General features: G+C 50.6%; 1 protein-coding gene across 6 annotated transcripts in view; it reads left to right on the top strand.

Moving 5' to 3' along the window:
• Window positions 1–8,100: 8,100 nt before the first annotated feature.
• The window catches only part of HIF3A (hypoxia inducible factor 3 subunit alpha), a 30,221-nt gene continuing 17,546 nt past the window's right edge, over window positions 8,101–20,775 (top strand). The window contains exons 1-8 of one of the 6 annotated variants that reach the window (XM_010946843.3): window positions 8,101–8,216; window positions 13,448–13,638; window positions 14,753–14,898; window positions 16,820–16,904; window positions 17,207–17,319; window positions 17,774–17,982; window positions 19,435–19,541; window positions 19,704–19,851. In XM_010946843.3, the coding sequence (XP_010945145.3) occupies window positions 8,191–8,216; window positions 13,448–13,638; window positions 14,753–14,898; window positions 16,820–16,904; window positions 17,207–17,319; window positions 17,774–17,982; window positions 19,435–19,541; window positions 19,704–19,851 (1,025 nt within the window). In that variant the 5' untranslated portion in view covers window positions 8,101–8,190. Of the gene's footprint in view, window positions 8,217–9,447; window positions 9,636–12,408; window positions 13,639–14,752; window positions 14,899–16,819; window positions 16,905–17,206; window positions 17,320–17,773; window positions 17,983–19,434; window positions 19,542–19,703; window positions 19,852–20,775 lie in introns of those variants that run through there. The other 5 variants (XM_074369380.1, XM_074369381.1, XR_012508992.1 and 2 more) reach the window with 5 other exon arrangements.

The raw sequence follows: 20,775 nt of genomic DNA, 5'->3' as shown, positions 1-20,775 counted from the left end.
CAATTGTCTTCTTTATAGCTGACATTTTGAAATAAGGGCTAAATACGAACATTCATATATCTATTAAGAGAGAAGCCAAAATAGAGTAACTGGCTGGATTGTCTGGGATTCAAATACCATAAAGAGGGGAAATGTTAGTAATATAATTCTCTGACGTGGCGCACACTCCTAATACAGCCTTCTGCCCAAAACAGAATCTTCCCTTCATTCACATGTTGTTGCTTTCCCGGACAATTCAGAGTATATTAAAATGGTGCAAAATTCTTGCGCATTTTATATGTAAAATGGGAGCGGCTGTAACCTAAGCTGATTGTTAGCAGATTCTTCCTGTACCTGCAGGAACCCAGGCAACCCCTCCTGGTCTGGGATGCGCTGTGCATCGCAAGAACCTGGATTCCTTAGCCCAGGCCAGCAAATGCCAGAACCCCTAGAGATTTACTTACATCTCCTGGGACGGCCACGGCTACTAAGACTTGCTCACTGGGCCCTTGAAAGAGGGATGTGCACGCGAGGTGGGGGACACAGGGCGCTGGGAGAGGCCTCCTGACCTCCCAGAGTGAAGAGAGAGATTCTCCTGCAGGGGGCGCCAGGGCGCTCAGCTCCCCAGCAGGGGACTTGGGCGGGAATATCACACCGCTGCGGGGCAGTTACCTGCATCAACACCAACAGATAGATCAGCGTCTACACAGGGAACCGCGGCATGTAAGAGACAGTTACGTGCGTGTGACCATAGATGTGCTTGGGGCATCTATAGCCACACGTGTGCGCATCAACGTGCATCCATGGGCCAACATCAACAAGCATGCATCATAAATGCTTGAATGAGTGAGCAAGTGAATGAATGAAATCAGTAGTTCAATAAAATAAAACACCTCATGTAGATGAAAAAAAAAAAAAACTTGGCAGTTGCCAGGTACTGTGTTAAGGACTCACATGCCTGATCTAATTAAATACATGCCACAGTCTCTATGAGGTAGGGATTAGTACGACCTCACTGTATAGTTGAGGAAACTGAGTCATTGAGACACTGTGTAACTTTCCCAAAGTCATACAACCTGTAAGTGGCAGAGCCTGGATTTGACCCAAGTCTCCCAACCTCTAACATGAGAGAGTTAGCTTAGCCATTGGCCTGTCCTGTTTGTGATGGGACGATCCCCTCCCCCAATGTCTGACACCGCTATCCTTCCAGTGCAGGCGCTCAGCGAGCTAGAAGGAGTAGAGGTAGAGACACTTTAATCTCAATGAGCAGGGAGTAGGGGGTATAGCTCAGTGGTAGAGAGTATGTTTAGCATGCATGAGGTCCTGGGTTCAGTCCCCCATTTAAAAAAAATCAGACCAATGAGTCTCAGAAATTCTGTATGAAGTGGTAACTCCTGGCTCTGTGAAGTGGGGGGCATGGTAGTGGGTTGTGGACACTTAACTCTAGGGAAGAAGAATTGGGGTGGGGGAGCCCTTCATCCTCCCTCATCATCATGGATCCATAGCCCTTGTGTAATGAGGATGTAGAGATACTTGAATCCTTGTTCATTGCTAGTGGTAATATCAAATCATTCAGCTCCTGTGGAAAACAGATTGATAGTTCTCAAAAAGTTAAACAGAATTACCATACAATCCAGCAATCCCACTCCTAGGCATAAACCCAAAAGAGCTGAAAACAGGTCATCAAACAAATACTTGGACCCAAATGTTCATAGCAGCATCATTCACAATAATCAAAAGGTAGCAATAACCCAAATGTCTGTCAACTGATGAATGAAGAAATAAAACGTGGGCTAGCCATACAATGGAACAATATTCAGCTATAGAAAGAAATGAAGTATTGATCCCTGCTACAACATGGATAAATCTTGGAAACATTAGGCTAAATGAAAGAGCCAAACACAGAAGGCCACATATTGTATGATTTTATTTATATGAAATATCTAAAATCGGTCAATACACAAAGACAAAAAGTAGGTGGGTGGTTGCCAGAGGCTGGAGGGAGTGGAGATGGGGGATGACTGGGGTTTTCTTTTGGGGTGATAAAAATGTTTGGAACTTTAAAAAAAAAATGTTTGGAACTAGAGACAAGTGGTGGTTGCACAACATCATGAGATGACAATGGAGTCTTTCCCATCTCACTGGCTAAAGGAAGTCATGTGACCAAGCCCAACATCAATAGTCCAGAGAATTTATTTGACTTACTCAGGAGGGCGTCCAAAGTCATTGGTAAAGTTATAGATGGACAATTCTATACCAAGAAGGGAGTGGAGATTTAGAAACGATAATCCAGTCTGCCACAGGGGACATTATTTTTTATTAAATGCATTTCTGAGAAATGACTCTCTGTAACATGCCCAAGGTCACACAGCAGGCAACTGATGGATCCAAGATTTGAATCCAGGCAGGCTAGCTCTAGGACCGTGGATCATAACCAGTAAGAGCAGGAGCAGCACTTGGCACGGGGCCTGTGTATAATGCTTAGGACTTATCCCATTTACTTCCATCATCTGATTCCAGGTTGGCCTTGACTTGCTTTTGGGGGGATTTTCTGCCCCTGGTACTGTTCCAGGAATGCCAGCTGGCCTTTATAAACCCATATTATTAGAAGTCAGCAGTCAGGGTGATACAGGAAAATGAACGTGGGGCAAGAGGATGGCCGTGTCCCAGGTCTTGGTTGAGTCCCCAGGATGTACCCGGCCAAGTGTGGGTCCCTGGCTTTGTGCAGGAGAGAATTCAAGAGCAAGCCACAGTTGAGTAAAGGCAGATTTATTCAGAGAGATACACACTCCATAGACAGAGTGTGGTCTGTCTCACTCAGAAGGGAGAGCGGCCATGAGGTGTGGGGGTTGCTAGTTTTTATGGGTTATTTTATATCTAATAAGTGGGAGGATTATTCCAACTACTTTTGGGGAAGGGGCTGGGATCCTCAGGAATTGGGCCACTGCCCAGTTTTTGATCTTTTATGGTTAGCCTCGGAACTGTCATGGTGCCCATGGCAGTGCCATTTACCATGTTAATATATTACAATGAGCATATAATGAAGCTCAGGGTCTACTGGAAGTCAAATTTCCTGCCATCTTGGGCCTCAGATCCTGTTGGGAGTTGAATTTTCTGCCACCTTGGTGTTAATTGCTGTGTTATTTCTTGAATGGCTGAGCCCTGCCCCCTTCCTTCCTGTCTCAAGGGGAAGGAAGAGCAGAGATAAAATCTGATCATAAGAGGTAGCTGTAGAGAGGTTAGGAGCAATTCCCCTCAGCCTTGGGCAGTAAAGACGGTGAGTCACACAGAGGTGAACATCAGCAAGTAAAATGTCTGAGCAGGTGTACAGAAGACAGTGGCCAGAGACCCTGGCCTGTCAGACTGGGTGTAGGTGCAAATCTGGGGTTTTGCTGCTGAACCCTATTTCCCTGTCAATAAAACAAATATTTATTCTCCAGTATCCCAAAGCCTAAGACACAGTATTTCCCCAAAATGGACACAGTAATATTTCCAGTTCCACATGTTCTTCCCTGCGAAAGCTTGACTTTTCCCATCAAGAAGTGGAGTCTATTTCCCTCCCCTGGGCAGGATTTTGTGATTGCCTTAATAAAAAGAATGAGAAGGAAGTGATGCTGCATGACTTCCAAGGCTAGGTCTTAAAGAAGACACAGATTCTGCCTGTCTCTTTGCTCCCTCCCCCTCTCCCTTGGGACCTGATCACCGTGATGTGAGGAAGCCCAAGCAGCCATGTGGAAAGGTCACATGTGACATTCCAGCCATAGCCCCCAGGTGAGGTCCTAGCCAAAAGGCAGCATCAACCACCAGGCAGGTGAGTGAGGAAGCTTCAGATCATTCCAGCCCACTGCCTTTAAGCTGCCTCAGCTGATGCCAGGTAGAGCAGAGATGAACTGATCCCACTGAGCCCTGCCCAGTTTGCAGACTCATGAGCAAAATAAATCTTGCCGAAGTGGTTTGTTTTGTAAACTAGAGAGCTTCCAGTCCTTTCCAACCTGAGGGAAAAAAGGACGTCATTCAAACATAACTCAGATGTCACTTTCCTATTCAAAAGCCTTCCATGCTTCCATCTTCCTCAGAGTGAAGGCCAAAGTCCACACATAACGTAAAAAACTCATCATACATGATCTTTCCACACCATTGTCCACCTCCTCCTCTCATCACCTCTCTGACCTCATATTCCACTCTCCCCACCCATCCCTCTGCTCTAGCTACACTGGCTCTTTGTTGATCCCTGAACTTACCAGGCAAATCCAACCTCAGGACATTTACACTTGCTGCTCTCTTAGCTTAGAACGCTCTTCTCCCGGAAATCCACAGAGCACCCCCCCACCTTCAAGTCTTTGCTCAAATGTTACCTTTTCATTAAGCTCTTCTATGACCAAACCATTTAAAATTACAGCTTCTCCTCACCCCCAACAAAAAATATTACTACCCATCTCCATTCTCTGGATTACATCTCTCCATAGCACTTATCACAATCTAATGTACTCTGTATTTCACTTACACTTCTTGTGTGTAGTCTCTCTGCCCAACTAGAGTATAAATTCCATGAGGGCAGGTCACTGTATCCCCATTGTCTACAACAGTGCCTCACATATGTTTATCACTCTGTGAATATTTGTTAGATAAGTTGAATGAATGAATGAGTGAATGAGTTAATGGGTAGGTGTTTTGTAGGATAAGTAGATCCAGGGAAGAGGAAAAAGGAGAAAAGGAAAAGACCCTGACTCTGCCCAAGGCAGAGCATACTGTTTTTAAAAACTCTCTCATCCCCACAACCAAATAATCAGTCTCCAAACCACGTCCCTCTTGCCTCCTTACTTCTTTTAACATTTCATTATGAGCATTTTAAAACATATAGAAAATTTGAAAGATTTTACAGTGACCCTTATTACCTAGATGCTACCATTAACATTTTGCTCTATTTGTCATATTTCTATCTATTCATCCATCACTCCAGCTTATTTTTTATGTGCTTCAGTGAAAGTTGCAGACATCAGTACTCTAACCCCTAAGTCCCTCAGTATGTCTGTCAATATTTGTTTACTCTTCATATTTCCTATTTTAGGTAAAATTTACATATAAAAAGATGCACAAATCTTAAGAGTACCATTCACTGAGCCTTGACAAATGCATATACCTCTGTAAACCAAACTCTATCAAGATAAAGAACCACTGTGCTGATTTTTTTTGTCCACCGTAGATCAGCCTTGCCCCTTCGGGAACTTCATAGAACTGAAATCACATACCATAGTCTCTTTTGTGCCTGGCTTCCTTCATTCCACATAATAATTCTGAGATTCATCCATGTTGTATGTGCATCAATAGTTCATTCTTTTTTCTTACCGAGTAGTGTTCACTGATGGGTGCACCACTGCTTGTTTATCCATATTGATATATTAGGATGTTGATATACAGGTGAACCTCAATACCTTTTCAATCGTTCTCCTCTCCTTTGCCCCCATGGCCCCTTCCATGGCCCAGGCATGTCTTTTTTACACCCGGGTCTGCACCCCAGTCTCCTTCCTGTTCTCTGACCTCCAGTCTCACCTGTGTTATCCGCTCTCCACATAGCAACCAGAGGAATCTTTATAAGGCACATGTTGTGTTCCTGTGCTGCTCAAAACTCTGCCATGGCTCCTTGGTGCTCCCAGGATCTTGCCCAGGCTTCTTTAGTGGCTTTCAGCCTTGGCTTGAACTCACCTGCATGCACCATCCACCATCACCTCCCACCTCCTCTCTTTAGACTACATGTTACAGCCACAGGTACTTCTCAGGTATCTCAAGGTACCAAACTCTAAGCCATTGTATTCTCTTCATTCGGCCCACAATAGTTTTCTCTCCTGCTCTCTTTACCTTTTTCACTCCTATTCATCCTTCAAGTCTCCATTCAGATGTCTCCTCCTTAGGAAACCTTGACAACCCCTACAGGCTGGGTGAGGTGCCTCCACAGAGCTCCCACCATCCTTGGGGGCTCGTATCCCTCTACATTTTAATCATAAAAAGTTTTCCCCTAAGCTTCAGCTCCAGGAAAAACACTTGTCTCTCCAGACAAACAAGAACATTTCCTTCTTGCAAAACTTGGAAATCATTTCAACAAACACATTACCCGTATTGCCTTTGCCACCAAGAACCACCAAATAAAGTTTACTGCTAACCTAGATCATAGATACCTGGTACATCCATAGACATAAGCTTTTTTTTCTGTTTTAATGTTTGTTTAGACAAGTGTCAGTTTTCGTCAGGCACTGTAAATCCTCAGATTGGCTATCTGCTATGGCTTGGATAGCCCCTGCTTTCTTGGATAGGACACTGCTTCCCTTGCAGACCTTTCTAATTTAGTCTCCCATTCACATGTCTCTACACTGAAGCTTGGGGGATATTCTCTCAGTTTATCAAGATTCTTTTGGGGATTAAGCAGCTGAAATCAACTCAAATGTATCTGAGCACAACATAAATGAATAAAACAATATGTAGCAACAACAACAACAACTCAAAACCCCCATAATGGTTCCAAGATTAACTTTTTTGTTTGTTTTTGTTTTGAGGGGGAGGTAATTGGATTTTTATTTATTTTAATGGAGGTACTGAGGACTGAATCCAGGACCTTGTGCATGCTTAACACTCACTTTACCACTGAGCTATACCCTCCCCACCAATATTAAACTGGAGTTCAGGTATGGCTGGATCCAGGCACCTAAGTGCTAGTGTCAAGACTGTCTTTCACAAACTTTCATTTCTGCTTTCCTCTGCATTGACTTTCATCTCATAAAGATTCTCCTTTCTTGGTAACAGAGCCCCATCTGCTCCAGACTCACATCCCACCAGCCTGGTAACTCCAGCAGAAAGAGATTCTCTTTCCTGATAGCTGCAGCAAATGTCTCAGGGTTGGTTCTCACTGGGCTAGGTTAGGTCACATGCCTTCCCTGAGTCAATCACCGTGATCAGGGAAATAGAATAAATCTGCTAGGTCTAGTCCCTGGGGATGGCGAGGGGAGGGTTATGGCCAGCCCTATTCAAATTAAATAACTAAGAGGGGAGATAATGTGGTATTCCAAAAGAAAACTGAGTAGGTCTGGGGTGGGCAAAACCCAGAGACTTCTGCTATAGTGTCCTCTTCCTTGCCCAAAGCTGCATCCTGAATATTGGTCCGCTGTGGATTAGCACCCCGCAGCCGCCGCCACCGCCGCCGCCGCCACCACCACCACCACCACCACACACACACACCCATTCCTTATCCAAGTGTAATACTTTTGCCACTCCTTGGTGACCTTGTGCCTCTCGCTTTTTACTTCTGTGGTAGAAAGATACCATTTCTCTGCTCTTTTTAAAAGTGGGTGTGATTGAGTTATACATATTTACTTGGCATAGTTAATCACTCAACAGTGGGAACCTGAAAAGGGAGTTAGAGAGGCAAGGAGGTGGGGCTGGGGTACAGAGGGTGCCAGACTGGAGGAGTAGGGCCAGGGTGGGTGGGCACTGGATGGAGGGTTGAGAGTGGAAGGGAGGGGCTGAGGACTGGGAGGGAACGGTGGGCGTATGGGGGAGGAGGGGGAATTGTAGACTTGGGTAGAGCTGGGAGTTGGGGGTAGAGAGGAAAAGCGGGGTGCTTGGGGGATAAGGGAGAGGAGACGGAGGAGGCAGAGCTGAGCCACTGGAGGGGTGGGATTGGAGGTCGGAGCGGCCCACCCGAGGGTAGGAAATGGAAGGGTGAGCCAGGGGTGGGAGTTAGAGGGTGGGGGCTGGGGAGTAAGGAGCAGAGTGAACTCGGTGGGTTCAGAAGAGTACTGGTCGGAACTTGGCGAGAGAGACTGGGCCAGAAGGCGCGGCCCGCCGACCGTGCACAGTGTGGGCACACACTGCTGAGAAGTCAGCGGCAAGGGGTGTGGCTGGGGGGGGTGTATTCCACGGTGCCCACCCCCGCAACACACACACACACACACACACACACACACACACACACACACACACACACACACACACACACACACACACACACACACACACACACACACTTCTCCTGGTGTTCCAAGTCTTCGTCTCTGGTCCCGCCTCTTTCTTGGAAGTGACAGGCCGGTCGCCCAACCAGAGCCGCGGGCCGGGCGAGGCGCAGCCAACCGCGCGGCGCGGGGAGGAGCTGGGGAGGGGGCTCGCAGGGCAGGGGAGGGGGCTAGGGGCCTCGAAGGGCTCCAGAGCGGCGACTGGGGAGCCATGGCGCTGGGGCTACAGCGCGCAAGGTACTGGGCTTTGGGGACAACTGATGGGAATCTGGGGACTCTTCTTCCAGCGACCCCTGAGCCGGGTGGGGAAGGCGCGGGTTCAAGCCTAGGGCGCCCTCCGACTCGCGGCTGTAGACACATCCCCGCCGCACCCTCTACCCTGGGGAACTGCAGGGATGGGGGCATTTCCCAGGTCCCCAGCTGCCACGCCCCTCTAGCCGGGTGCGACTTCGGGGTCCCTGATCCCCAAGTTCCTGCTGCTCTGGGTTCGCTTCCCCTCGGTGGGGGTGAAACTTGGAGTCCCCACGGAATTGGAGGTGGGTTGCGTTTGAGCAGTTCCCGGGCTTCTGCGGGATGCATTCTCCATCCACATTTTGACCCTTCTGGCCTTCGAGCCCCCAGAATTGAGTTTGTTCTTTGCCACCAGACCCCTGGGATCCCCGGAGACATGGGGTACCCCCAAATGGAGCCTTCCCAGATATAGGGAGTCCCTTGGAACGGGGAGTCAGCTGCTGAGTTCAAGAGAAGAGAGATCCCCTTTAATTGGACCCTCCCTGAAGCAGTCTTCCAAACCTTGGTTTCCCTAGAAATAGGCAGAGGGGGCCACCTTTCAGAAGCCACCTAGGACCCACCCCAGGGGCCTTTTTGTAGCCTTGAAAGGTAGGGTCACCCTTTTAATAACAGGAAAACAACCTGACCCACTTCCCAAAGTCTAGCCTCTTATCTCACTCCTCCACTCCCCACCCCAACTCAGTCCCTGTGACAGTGGGAAGGGGCACCCAAGCCTTATTTTGGGAAGACCCCAGAGGGTGCTGTGCCTGATTCTGTCCAGGCTGTGATGGGAGCGCCCCCTGCCGCAGTGCCCAGCTGGGGTCATCCTGGGCAGGGGGGTGGGTTTCTGTGTTCCCTTCCCGGCAGGTGCAGATCTGCTGAAGCAGCACAGGGAACTGGTGCGCTGGGTCCACGGCCAGGGGGTCCTATCTGTCCATGTTTTCATGGGACCCCCGGAAAATGTCCCAGGCCCTTGGTTTCCCCTGTCCAATCTGAGGAGTCCAGAAAGCCTCACCCCCTTCCCTCCTCCCTGTCTTGGCAGGTCTGATTGGATCCATCCACACCCCCATGTTTTTCACCTCCCCATCCAACCCCCCCCCCCAGTTCTATTCCAGTCTCTGGCTCTGGGCCTGCCAGAGAACTCCATCCCACCCTTTCTAGGCCAGCCCTAGCTCAGCCCCTCCCAGCACCCCTCCTGGCTGGGTGGGGGCCCCACTTGGCTGAGCTGGGGCGCTCCCCTCTCCCCATCCAAGGCCAGCCCTTTCCTGTGGTGTCATCTGAGCGCCATGTACCACCCACTCATAACTCGCACCCGGATCCCGGCCATACTCCATCCCCTCCTGCACCCCTAAGATGACACTTGGGCCAAAGATGGTCTGGGTGATGGTGAGTGGGCCCCCCCATACCCCTTTACCTTCTTCCCTTTTTCCAGCTTGGGCTTACTGCCATCCCACCCCATGCAAGGATGTTTCTTGGGAAGTCCCTGAGGGGCACTCGCTCCCGGGTGTCCCCTAGGTCAGAGGGTTCCCAGAGAACATAGGACTTTGGGTATGGGTGCCCCACTGGATTACTATGTCCTTGGGAATGAGCAGAGTCGGGGTGGAGAGACTCTCTGATCCCCACCCCAAGTCGCTTCTCAAACCCAAACCCTGCCTCTGGCCTCTCAGGCCACATAGGGGCAATCCAAGTGGAGTCTCTGCACAGATTCAACCTAAGGCTCCCCCAGATCCTCTATGCTTTTTGCAAGACCCCCAATACCCATCTGAGTGTCAGAAGAGAGGGCCAGGAGTAGCCCTGAATGTGTGGGTAGGGTCTCCCCATTTTCCCCCTGCCTTTGCTCTCTGATGGCAAGTTCTTCTGGGTGGGGAAGAGATGGGCCTCTCCCTCTCCTGGGTAGGGGGGCACCAGGCCCTAGTCCCCATTCCTAGGCCTTACCCTGGGGCCTCCCAGCCTGCTCCCGCCCCCTGTTCTCTGCTGGAACACAGAGGAAGGGTGGCAGGGTTCCAGCTGCACGTCCCAACCTGGGCAGAGTGCCAAGGGGCTGGACCAGGGCTGGGCGTGCGGCCAACTGGGGAGACTGGCCAGCTGGGGAAATCCGGAGGCAGCAGGGGTGGGACAAGGGGAAGGGAAGGGACTGAGGCCACTGGGCAGAGGAGGGGCAGGACAGGGGTCCCCTGGGTGGCATGCCCACCAAGCATGGCATTTAAGAGCACAGGCCCCAAAGTCAGGGTTTAAGTCACAGCTCACCCGCTTCCTTGCTGTGTGGCTTTGTGCCAGTGACGGCTCTCTGAGCCTTAGTTTTGTATCCTGGAAAATGAGGATTATGTCTCCCCTCCCCTGCACCAGATCAAGAAGAGGAGCAATGAGGGGACAGATCTTTGGGGCAGGACACCTGACATGTGGGCAGTAAGCTGTGTCCAAGTCAGACAGAGAACTGGACAGAAACAGACGCATGGTAGGACTAACAGACATGTCGAGCAGAGTTGCACATTGATGGAGGGCCCTGGGAATTCCCACTTGGTTACTTGGGCCAGTGACTCCATTGCTCGGAGCCTTGGTTTCTGATTCTGCAAAAGGCAGATCACTTTTCCTGGTTTGTAAGGTCACTGAAAGGATTTAACGGGGTCTCTAAGCTCATGAGTGTTCAATATAGCAAAGCTATCATTATTATTACTACCCCTGTGATTTAGTCTTCTTCCCAATGTGCCTGTGTACAAGTCACGTATGTAACTGCACGCACACACCACACCATGGGGTTACACCACCGAAGCCCAAGGGTTTCTCCAGGGCCTCAGAGGCTCCTAAACTTTCCACCCCTGATGTGGACAAAGGGGAAAAAATAAAAGTTTAACCTTTATAGAGCACTAACCAATTGCCAAGCCCTATTCTCAGCCCTTGACATATATTAACTCATTTAACCTTCAAAATAACCCTATGAGTTGTGTCATTATTATGTTCAGGGAGGCTGTGCAATGTGCCCAAAGTCACACAGCTAATAAGTAATGCAGTAAAGATTGGAACCCTGGACCAGAGGAACTGGCCCCTACTCTGTTTAAATGGAAAGGCCAGAGACTGGGCATCTGGGAAGCAAAGGAGAGAGCCACATTTCCTGTCAGAAGAACATCCGGAGAACAGGCTGGAAGCTGGAAAGAGGGTCCCGCTGCAGCCACCAGCTAGCTCCTTCTAGGGCAGGAGAAGTCAGTCGGCCACAGGATTATAGAGCCCAGCTGCCTGGGAGGTGGGGGCCAACCTCACCCCCCACCCCCGCTCCCACTCCCTGTTCCCTCTGTTGGGGCCCCCAGCTCAGCGAGGCCCGCCCACCCCCACCCTCTGGGCAGGAAGACAAACAGGGCTGGAACAGAACGGGACAGGACAGAATGTCCTCTGGGTAGAGCAGGACTGGAGGCCCCTGCCCCACACCAGCCCTGAGGGAGGGGATGAGGGCAATTGCTGGTTCCCTCCACCCAGCCTTCCCCCTTCTGTGCCTGCCACCCAGTGGCACTGAGGAGTGTCCTGTCCTCTCACCCGTCTTTGCCTATGGGTGGGGCTGCAGGTCTCCTGCTTCAGGGTGATGTTGGTGCCCCAAAAGTGGCCTCTGGCTTTTAGGAAGGGGCAGCTTCCCCTCCTAGAGTTCTGCTTTCCAGGGACTAGGGAGCAGAGGTCACAGGGAAGGAATTAGAAGAATGAAGGCTTTGGAACCTCACTGCCTGAGTTCAAATCTCAGCTCCTTCAGTCAATGACTTTGTGATTTTGGGGGCAAAGGACGTCATCACCTTTCATAGCCTCAGTTTCCCCTTTGTGAAATGGAGGTTTAAAGTGCCCTCTGCCTAGGGTTGTCTGATGGAATGAGTATGTATAGGCTGAGTCCTAACTTTGTGCAATGCCAGACACATAAATGCTTAGCAAATTATAGCTGCTTATGAATGGTTTTCTCAATAGTATAAATATAGATAAGATTACATATACTATACAATATGTAACATACTGTATAATTTTTTTCCCCAAAGCTAGAGTTTGGATTCAGACAGACCTGATATTTGACCTTTTTTTTTTTTTTTTTTTTTTTTTTTTGCTTTGCACGGAAGATATAAAGTTTATTTATGTATTTATTTATTTGTTAATGGAGGTACTGGGGATTGAACCCAGGACCTTGTGTATGGTAAGCATGCGATCTAACACTGAGCTATGCCCACCTCCTATGTTTGACTTTTTAAGACAGTGGCAGAAATGGGGAGAAGTACTAAACCTGGAAATTAACCTGTGGCCATACAACAGAGGAAATTGAAGAGTTCAGGCAGATCGGTGTTCCAACCCTGGCTTCACTCCTTATGGGCAAGCACTGCATCTCTCTGTGCCTTGGTTTCATCTGTTCTATGGGGATAATGTTATTACCTTCCTTTTAGGGATGTATGAGCTAAACATATTAATGTAAGTTACACAATTGGCACAGGGAGTGACATAATAGTAAAAGCTGGGTAAGTGGCAGATATTTCTGGAAAAAAAAAAAAAAAAGATATTCATCCTTCTACTCCCAACCCCACACAGGGAATTCAGGCATTTGAAGTGGATTAAAGGGCAGGGATAAGTGGTTAGCCGTTGTTGGCTGGACAGATCCCTGGGGTTGGTTTGCTGGGTCACCCCAGCAGGGCCCCTGTTGGTGGGTCGTTGGACTTTGAGATCTGTACTCCAAGATTCTGAGAACTCAGCTCAGCTGAGAAGGGGAAAGGGCAGGCAAGGGGGTTCTGGGAGGCTGTAGGGCAGGGGGCCTGGGGGGACTGCAGGCATCCTCTTCATGAGCCCTCCCAGCCCTGGCTCCAGGCCAGCTCTGCCAGCCCCCTCCTAGCAGGAGGCCTCCTTGTTCCCTAGGAGTCCCAAGCCCAGAGAATAAACAGCAGATAAGTCAGGAAGAGGACAGAGCGGTCCTGGGCGCGCCTTGGAGAGGAGTGGGGCACCGGAGGGAGGGCAGCATGGGCTGGCTTGGGGACAGATAAAACCTGAGTCGAGGAGCGACTCCAGAGTATAACCCTCCCAGGCCCAGAGAGCTCCAGGAACTCGCCTGGGCCACAAAGCGAAGCCTGCACAGTCGCAGCCCTGCCCTCTATTAGCCCGGGCCCCATGTGGCAGCACCCCATGTGTCTGTCCCGTCCAACTCTTTCCCTTCCCGGGGCGTCGCCAGTGAACGCTTCCCATGCCCTCAGGTCGAGCACAGAGCTGCGCAAGGAGAAGTCCCGGGATGCGGCCCGCAGCCGGCGCAGCCAGGAGACCGAGGTGCTGTACCAGCTGGCGCACACGCTGCCCTTCGCGCGTGGGGTCAGCGCCCACCTGGACAAGGCCTCCATCATGCGCCTCACCATCAGCTACCTGCGCATGCACCGCCTCTGCGCCGCAGGTGAGCCTCGCCCCCGGGAATTCCCACCTCTGCAAGGCCGGTCCCAGGGAGGCCCTTCCTTCGGGAAGCCTTATCCGGACAAGGTCCCGCCCCCCATGTCTTCCCGGCGGAGCCCCATCCCTCTGGAATCCACTTTCCTGGAGAGGCCCTGACCCCTTCGAGTTCCGGTCCTGTCAGAGCCCAGTTTCCTAGGAAGTCCCACCCCCTTAGAAGTCTATCATTTGAGGCCCCGCCCCTTGGGATGCTCCCTTGGGAAGCTCCGGCGGAGCCTTAGGGTTAAAACTGTAAGGAATAGGAAGGAGGCTGGCTAACTCCCTAAGGCCCATGGACCCTTAGGATTTGGTCCCCTGGGAGATTTTCCTCTAGGCTTCGTCCCCGTGTAAGTAATATCCCCAGGAGGCTTTGCAGCCCAACGTTTAATTACTTGAGAGAGTCCCTCTTCCCCTCCTCCCCAGATCCCTGGTTCTACTGCTTGTCCCCTTAGTAGCCTTCTCCTTGAATTCTCACCCTGTTAGAATTCTCCTCTGCGGCAGGCTTTCACACGCCCGTGCGCGCGCGCACACACACACACACACACACACACACACACACGCACCTTGGAATCCCAGGACCCTGTAAAGATTTTATTACGGGGAAAGTGGAGTCATCCTCTGACAGGCTCTGCCCCTTAGACTTCCCTGTCCTGTAGAGTTTTACTTCTCTAGGAGGTTCTGTCTCCTTAGAATTCTGTCACTTGGGAGTCCTTGCTTCTTTAGAGTTCTGCCTATCTGGAAGGTCTTGGCCCCCTTGGAATTCTGGCTCCCCTAGGCCCTGGACCCTCTGAATTTTGACCCCTGCGAATTTGATCCTCTTAGAATTCTGTCCTCCTAAGAGATCTGTTCCCTTGGGAGACCCCACCTCCTTAGAATTCTGTCCCCCAGGAGGCCCTGCCCCCTTAGAATTCCAATCCTTGGTGGCCCTGCCCTCTTCCTTGGGATTCCAAGTGACTGGGATGTGCCCCACTCACCTGGGGGTACCTATAAGCTCCTCTGAGTGAGGGAAGGCAGAGGGAGGCTAGCCAGGGCAGGTTCACGGCTGACTAGAGATGCCCCATCCACCCTGGCCTGGACACCAGGGGAGTGGAACCAGGTGGGAGCAGGGGGCGAACCACTGGATGCCTGCTACCTGAAGGCCCTGGAGGGCTTCGTTATGGTGCTCACCGCCGAGGGAGACATGGCTTACCTGTCAGAGAATGTCAGCAAACACCTGGGCCTCAGTCAGGTAAGAGGAGCTGCCTGCTTCGTGCAGGTGATGCTGGGATACAGAAGTGACCAGAACCACCTGAATCCTGTTTTTACAAGGCCCACAGTGCAGAGAGGAGACAAATATGTCACCAGACAGGAAGACTTGGAATGGTCAGGGCTGGGGTGGGGCAATCTAGGGGGTTATGCAGGCTAGGGGTGGAGGGTGGTACCTGACCCAGCCTGAGAGGAAACTGCGGGCTTCCTGGAGGAGACTTCTGTGCTAACACTTGAAGGACTTAGCCAGTCAAAAGGTATGGAGTGGGATGGGTATAGCTCAGTGGTAGAGCGCGTGTGCTTATTATGCACAAGGTCCTAGGTACAATCCCCAGTACCTCCATTAAAGTAAATAAATAAATAAAACCCCAAATTACTCCCCCCCAAAAAAAGAGGGAGAAAAAAATTTAAAGGTATGGGGAATGGGGGGTGGGGATATAGCTCAATGGTAGAGCACATACTTAGCATGCATGAAGTCCTGGGTTCAATCCCCAGTACCTCCATTTAAAAAAAAAAGAATTTTTTTAAAAAGTATGGGGAGTGGATGGGACCAGCGAAGACTGGGAGTGTATGTGGAGGAGAGGGAAGAGAATATGTGAAGACACAGAGGTAAGATAAAACAGAGCATTTGGGGGAAATAAAGCCCTTGAATCACACTAAGTGCAGAGTGCCATGGGAGAAAGTGAGAGAAAAAAGTCTAAAGAGGCCATAACTTAGGACCGAAATAGAAGGTTGATCTCCAGGGCACTGGGGAGCCATGGAAGGATTTTAAGCAAGAGAGAGGTTGTGTCAGAAAGGTAGATTCAGATTTACATTTTAGAAAGAGCCCTCTAGGTGCCGCACAGAGATAGAATTGGAGGGAGTGAGACTAGAAGCTGGGAGATGTGTAGGGGGTGGATGCAGGGCCCCAAGTGGGAGAAGAGAAGAAGGAGGAGGCGTCTGGGGATAGAAAGACAAACAAGAGACGCTTAGGGAGTAGAACTAATTTCAGCTAATCCTTACAGCAAGACCCATGAGAGGACTACGATTCTTTTTCCTATCTCCCATGATGGGCTCCATAGTTGACATTTGTTCCTTTCCCCTCCTTGTTATCCCACTCTTGGCACCAGTTTCTCTGTTAGTTTGAGCTCCTGGGCTCAGAGAGGTGAATGTCCCGAGGTCCCAAAGCTAGCAAGTGGCAGCGCCAGGAATCAAATCCAGCTACAAGAGGTGCTGTTAGGGGGAAGGAGCTCTCCCTCCTCTGCTACTCAGCATCAGCACTGGGCCGTGAGCTAGGTGGGTCCCCTTTCACCTGTGTCACCTCCTCCCAGCACCAGGCTCACTTCCTGAATTAAAACCAAAAGTTGAGTCTTTGGCTTGCTAAACAGGTGGGATTTGAATGGGGTCTCACCTCAGGGCCTTTGCACTTGCTGTTCCCTCTTTCCTTCAGAACACTCTGCTCCGGAGACCCACGGGACCACCTCACTGGCTTTGTTCAGCAATTTGTGTAAATGTCACTTCTTCCAGAAACTGTCCCTGACTACTGCCTCTCAGATAGCATCCCATCATTCCATCATCTTACCCTGCTTTAGTTTTCTTCATCTCACTTATGATATTGTTTTATAGATGTATGTTGTTTTGTTTGTTCATTGGCTCTCTCTCCTCACTAGCCAGTAAGGTCTGAGAAGCAGGGATTTTTGTCTTGGTAGCCACTGCTGTAGCCATAGGATCTAGAAGAGGGCCTGGCAAATTATATACTGGAGAAAGGAATGAATGAATGAATGAATGAATGAGTGATTGAATGAATAAGGAGACTGGTGAAGTAATCTAGGCTCGTGAATTAGGGCAGAAAATGAGGATGGGAAGGAGGCCCTGGAAAAAGTGCTTTTCCTCCAAGACACCCCCCTCGTTTCCCTCCCTCCCAGCTTGAGCTGATTGGACACAGTATCTTTGATTTTATCCATCCCTGTGACCAAGAGGAGCTTCAGGACGCCCTGACCCCCCGGCAGAGTGAGTTCCCTGGAGGCCTCTGCCCCCACATTACAGAAACTGAGGCTCTGTCCTTCCCCTTAGCATATCCCCTCCCCTTCTGGAATACTGGACAGAGAAAATGGGAAGGGGAGGGCGTGGCCCCACCCTGGGGGTCTGAAGGAGCATTTTGTTCCCCCGGGAGACCCTTTCTGGTTCCAGGTCTCAATTTTGGGGATGAGGCTGGGGAGAGTTTAGTAACCAGGGTGCTGGAGGGGACTGGGCCCTGCCGCAAGCTGCCCACTGACCTGCTCCTCCCCCCGCCCCTCCGCGGCCCCCCTCAGGCCTGTCCAGGAAGAAGCCGGAGGCCCCCACTGAGCGGTGCTTCTCCTTGCGCATGAAAAGCACCCTCACCAGCCGCGGGCGCACCCTCAACCTCAAGGCGGCCACCTGGAAGGTGGGCAGGGCCTGCTGGGGGCCTCACAGTGCATTGGAGTCTGGGGTCTCCTGGGCCATGGATCCAGTGGGCTGGGTCTAGGGCATCCTTTGGGTATCTAGGACGTTGGGGATTTGGGGGTCCTTGTATCCTTTCTTAATCTGGATCTCTGGGGGCCTGGGGCTGGGGTCCTCAGCCACCTGGGCCTGCGGTCTCCGTGGGGTTGGAATCTTGGGTCTTCAGAGCGCCCTGAGTCTTCAAATCCAGAGATTGCCAGAACCTCCTTAGGTTGGATCTCTATGGAACTGGGGTCTGGGGGTCCTCAGAGCTCCCTGAGCTGGGTCTCTGTAGTCCCCAGGGATTTCTTCTTCTCAGCTCCCTGAGGGGAGGGGCCCACAGGGACACACCTCCCAGCCCCCTGGGTAGCCCCAGGCCCGGGTGCATCCCCCTCCTCGCCCCCTCCCCCCCACACCAGGTACTGCACTGTTCTGGACACATGAGGGCCTACAAGCCCCCCGCACAGACTTCCCCAGCCGGGAGCCCCAACTTGGAGCCCCCCCTGCAATGCTTGGTGCTAATCTGTGAAGCCATCCCCCACCCCGGCAGCCTGGAGCCCCCGCTGGGCCGGGGAGCCTTCCTCAGCCGCCACAGCCTGGACATGAAGTTTACCTACTGCGATGAGAGGTGGGCAGGAGCCAGGGGCCCACCCACCCAGGGCCCACCCACCCACCTGCCGGCCCGTTCTTCCTCTTCCTTTCCATCCAAGTTCACGCACTGTCTCCTCTCCAACCCCCAGCTTCTTTCTCTGGTCTGTTTCTGTCTCTCCCAGTGTGTCTGCCTGTCTCTGAATTTGCTGTGGGTCTTCTTATGTTTGATTTTCCCTCTTCTCTCTCTCTTTGAGTCTTTCTCTTAGTTTCTCCCTCTTTGTCCCTCTTTTGGGTTCCCTAAATGAGTCAATTTGGTTAAAGCCTTTAATACAGTGCCCAATATGCAGGAAGCACTCAAAAGCTGTCGTTGCTAATTCTCTGTCTATCCTTCTCTTTCTTTTTCTCTCTCCCTTTCTTCCCTCTGCCCTTCTTCCCGTGCCTTCCTACCTTAATTTTTCTGCCTCTTTCCTCTTTCCCTCTCCCTGGAGTCATGCTTAGGATGGGCGACTCTGGGTTCAGACTGCTTGGGTTTAAATGCTGGCTGTGCATCCTTGACCAAATGACTTCACCTCTCTGTGCTACACTTTCCTCACCCATCCTCTGAAATGACAGCAGAACCTCCTTTGAGCAGTTGTCCTGAGCACTCAGTGAGTCACCTGGGATGAGGCAGTCTAGAAGTGCCTAGTTTTTAAATCATTATCATCATTATTACTTTCTATTTCTGTTTATTCTTTCTTATCTTTCTTCTTGTGACATTCTTTATTCCTTTCTCTTCCCCTCTTCTATTTCTTTCACATTCTCTTTTTTCTCTCTTTTCATCACTCTTCCCATTTTTACCCCCTTTCTCCTCCTGTGTGAGCTTCCTGTGCCTGCTGTGATATGTTACCACCAACGTAGTGGCTCAAAACAAAACAGATTCTCTATCTCAGAGTTCTGGAGGTGAGAAGTCTAAAATGAGTCTTATGAGGCTCAAATTAAGGGCTGTGTTCCTTCTGGAGGCTCCAGGGAAGAATCCATTTCCTTGCCATGAAAGCTTCTGAATATCTCCTACATTCCTTGGCTCATGGCCCCTTCCTCCATCTTCAAAGCACATCCCTCCAACCTCTGCCTCCAACATCACATCTCCTGTTCTCACTCTGATCACCTGCTCCCTTCCTATAAGGACTCCTGTGATTACACTGGGCCTGCCCCGATAATCCAGGGTAATCTCACCGTGTCAGGATCCTTAACTTGATTACAACGGCCAAATCCCTTTTGCCTTGTCAGGTAGCACATTCACAGGTTCCGGAAGTTAGGACGTGGACATCATCAGGGCCCACTATTCAGCCTACCACACTCCTCTTTTTCTATTTCTCACTCTCCTTTTCTCTCCGTTACAACCCTGTCTCTCTCTGTCTTGCTGGCTTCATCCCTGCCTTCCCCTCCCCTCCCTCCACTCACCTCCACCTCAGCCAGTTGACCTGACCGGGCCCCACTGCACCCACCTCAGGATCGCGGAGGTTGCCGGCTACAGCCCTGATGACCTGATTGGCTGTTCTGCCTACGAGTACATCCACGCGCTGGACTCGGATGCAGTCGGCCAGAGCATCCACACCTGTATGTGCTCCGGTTCCACTTCCTGTGCTGCATGGCCCCAGCCGACACCAGCTCCCAGTTCCCCAAGGAACCTTCTCTTCCCCGGCCCCTTCATATTCAGTCCCCTGCCCCCAGAGCCTTCCCTCCCCAGTTGCCCTGACCCCTCCCCCTCCCCCTCCCCAGTGCTGAGCAAGGGCCAGGCAGTAACGGGGCAATACCGCTTCCTGGCCCGGAGTGGTGGCTACCTGTGGACCCAGACCCAGGCCACAGTGGTGTCAGGAGGCCGGGGTCCCCAGTCTGAGAGTATCGTCTGCGTCCACTTCCTGATCAGGTAAGTGGGAAGGAGGTGGGGTGGCTGTGTGCATGGGTCCGGTCTGCATATGTGCGAACAGGTGCGTGTGTGTATGTACAAGTGTGCATGTGTATCGTGCACACGTGTGTGAGAGGGAGCATGCACATGTATGTGTATGTGGAACATGAGTGACCACACGTATCTGCATGTAGACATGATGTACCTGGGTGTGTACTGTTAATTTAAATGAAAAGGACTCTACTCAAGTTAAAATAAGAAATCAAGCAGAATCATGGGGGCTTTTTTTGCTTTTTAAAAATTGAGGTGTAATTTACATATAGAAAATTCACTCTTTTTCGTATATGGTTCTATGAGGTTTTCTTTTTTTTAATGGAGATACTGGGGATTGAACCCAGGACCTTGTGCATGCTAAGCATTTGGTCTACTGCTGAGGTGTACCACCCCCAAACCCCCAGTTCTGTGAGTTTCAAAAAATGCGTGGAATTGTGTAACCTACCACAGTCAAGCTATAGAGTAATTTCATCACCAAAAAAACATTCTTTCATAGTGAACTCCACCCCACTCCCCCAGTCTCTGGCAAGCACTGATCTGTTCTCTGACCCTAGAATTTTACCTTTTCCAGAATGTCATGTACACAGAATCCTACAGTATATAGTCTGGCTTCTTTCACTTAGCCTAATATATTTTAGATTTATCTATGTGATGATATGTATCAATAGTTCCTTTTTGATGCTGAGTAGCATTCTGTGGTATGACTGTGTATGGACCACAGTTTATCCTGTCAACAGTAGGAGGACATTTGGACTGTTTCCTACTTGGGATGATTATGAAAAAAGCTACTGTAAATATTCTCATAAAGGATTTTGTGAGATCATGTTTTCATTTCTCTTGGGTAAACACCTAGGAGTGGAATGGATGGGTCATGTGGCTGGTGTATGTTTA

The sequence above is a fragment of the Camelus bactrianus genome, chromosome 9 (genome assembly GCF_048773025.1).
Source record: "Camelus bactrianus isolate YW-2024 breed Bactrian camel chromosome 9, ASM4877302v1, whole genome shotgun sequence".
Lineage (NCBI taxonomy): Eukaryota > Metazoa > Chordata > Mammalia > Artiodactyla > Camelidae > Camelus > Camelus bactrianus.
This window is presented reverse-complemented; position numbering and strand designations above follow the sequence as displayed.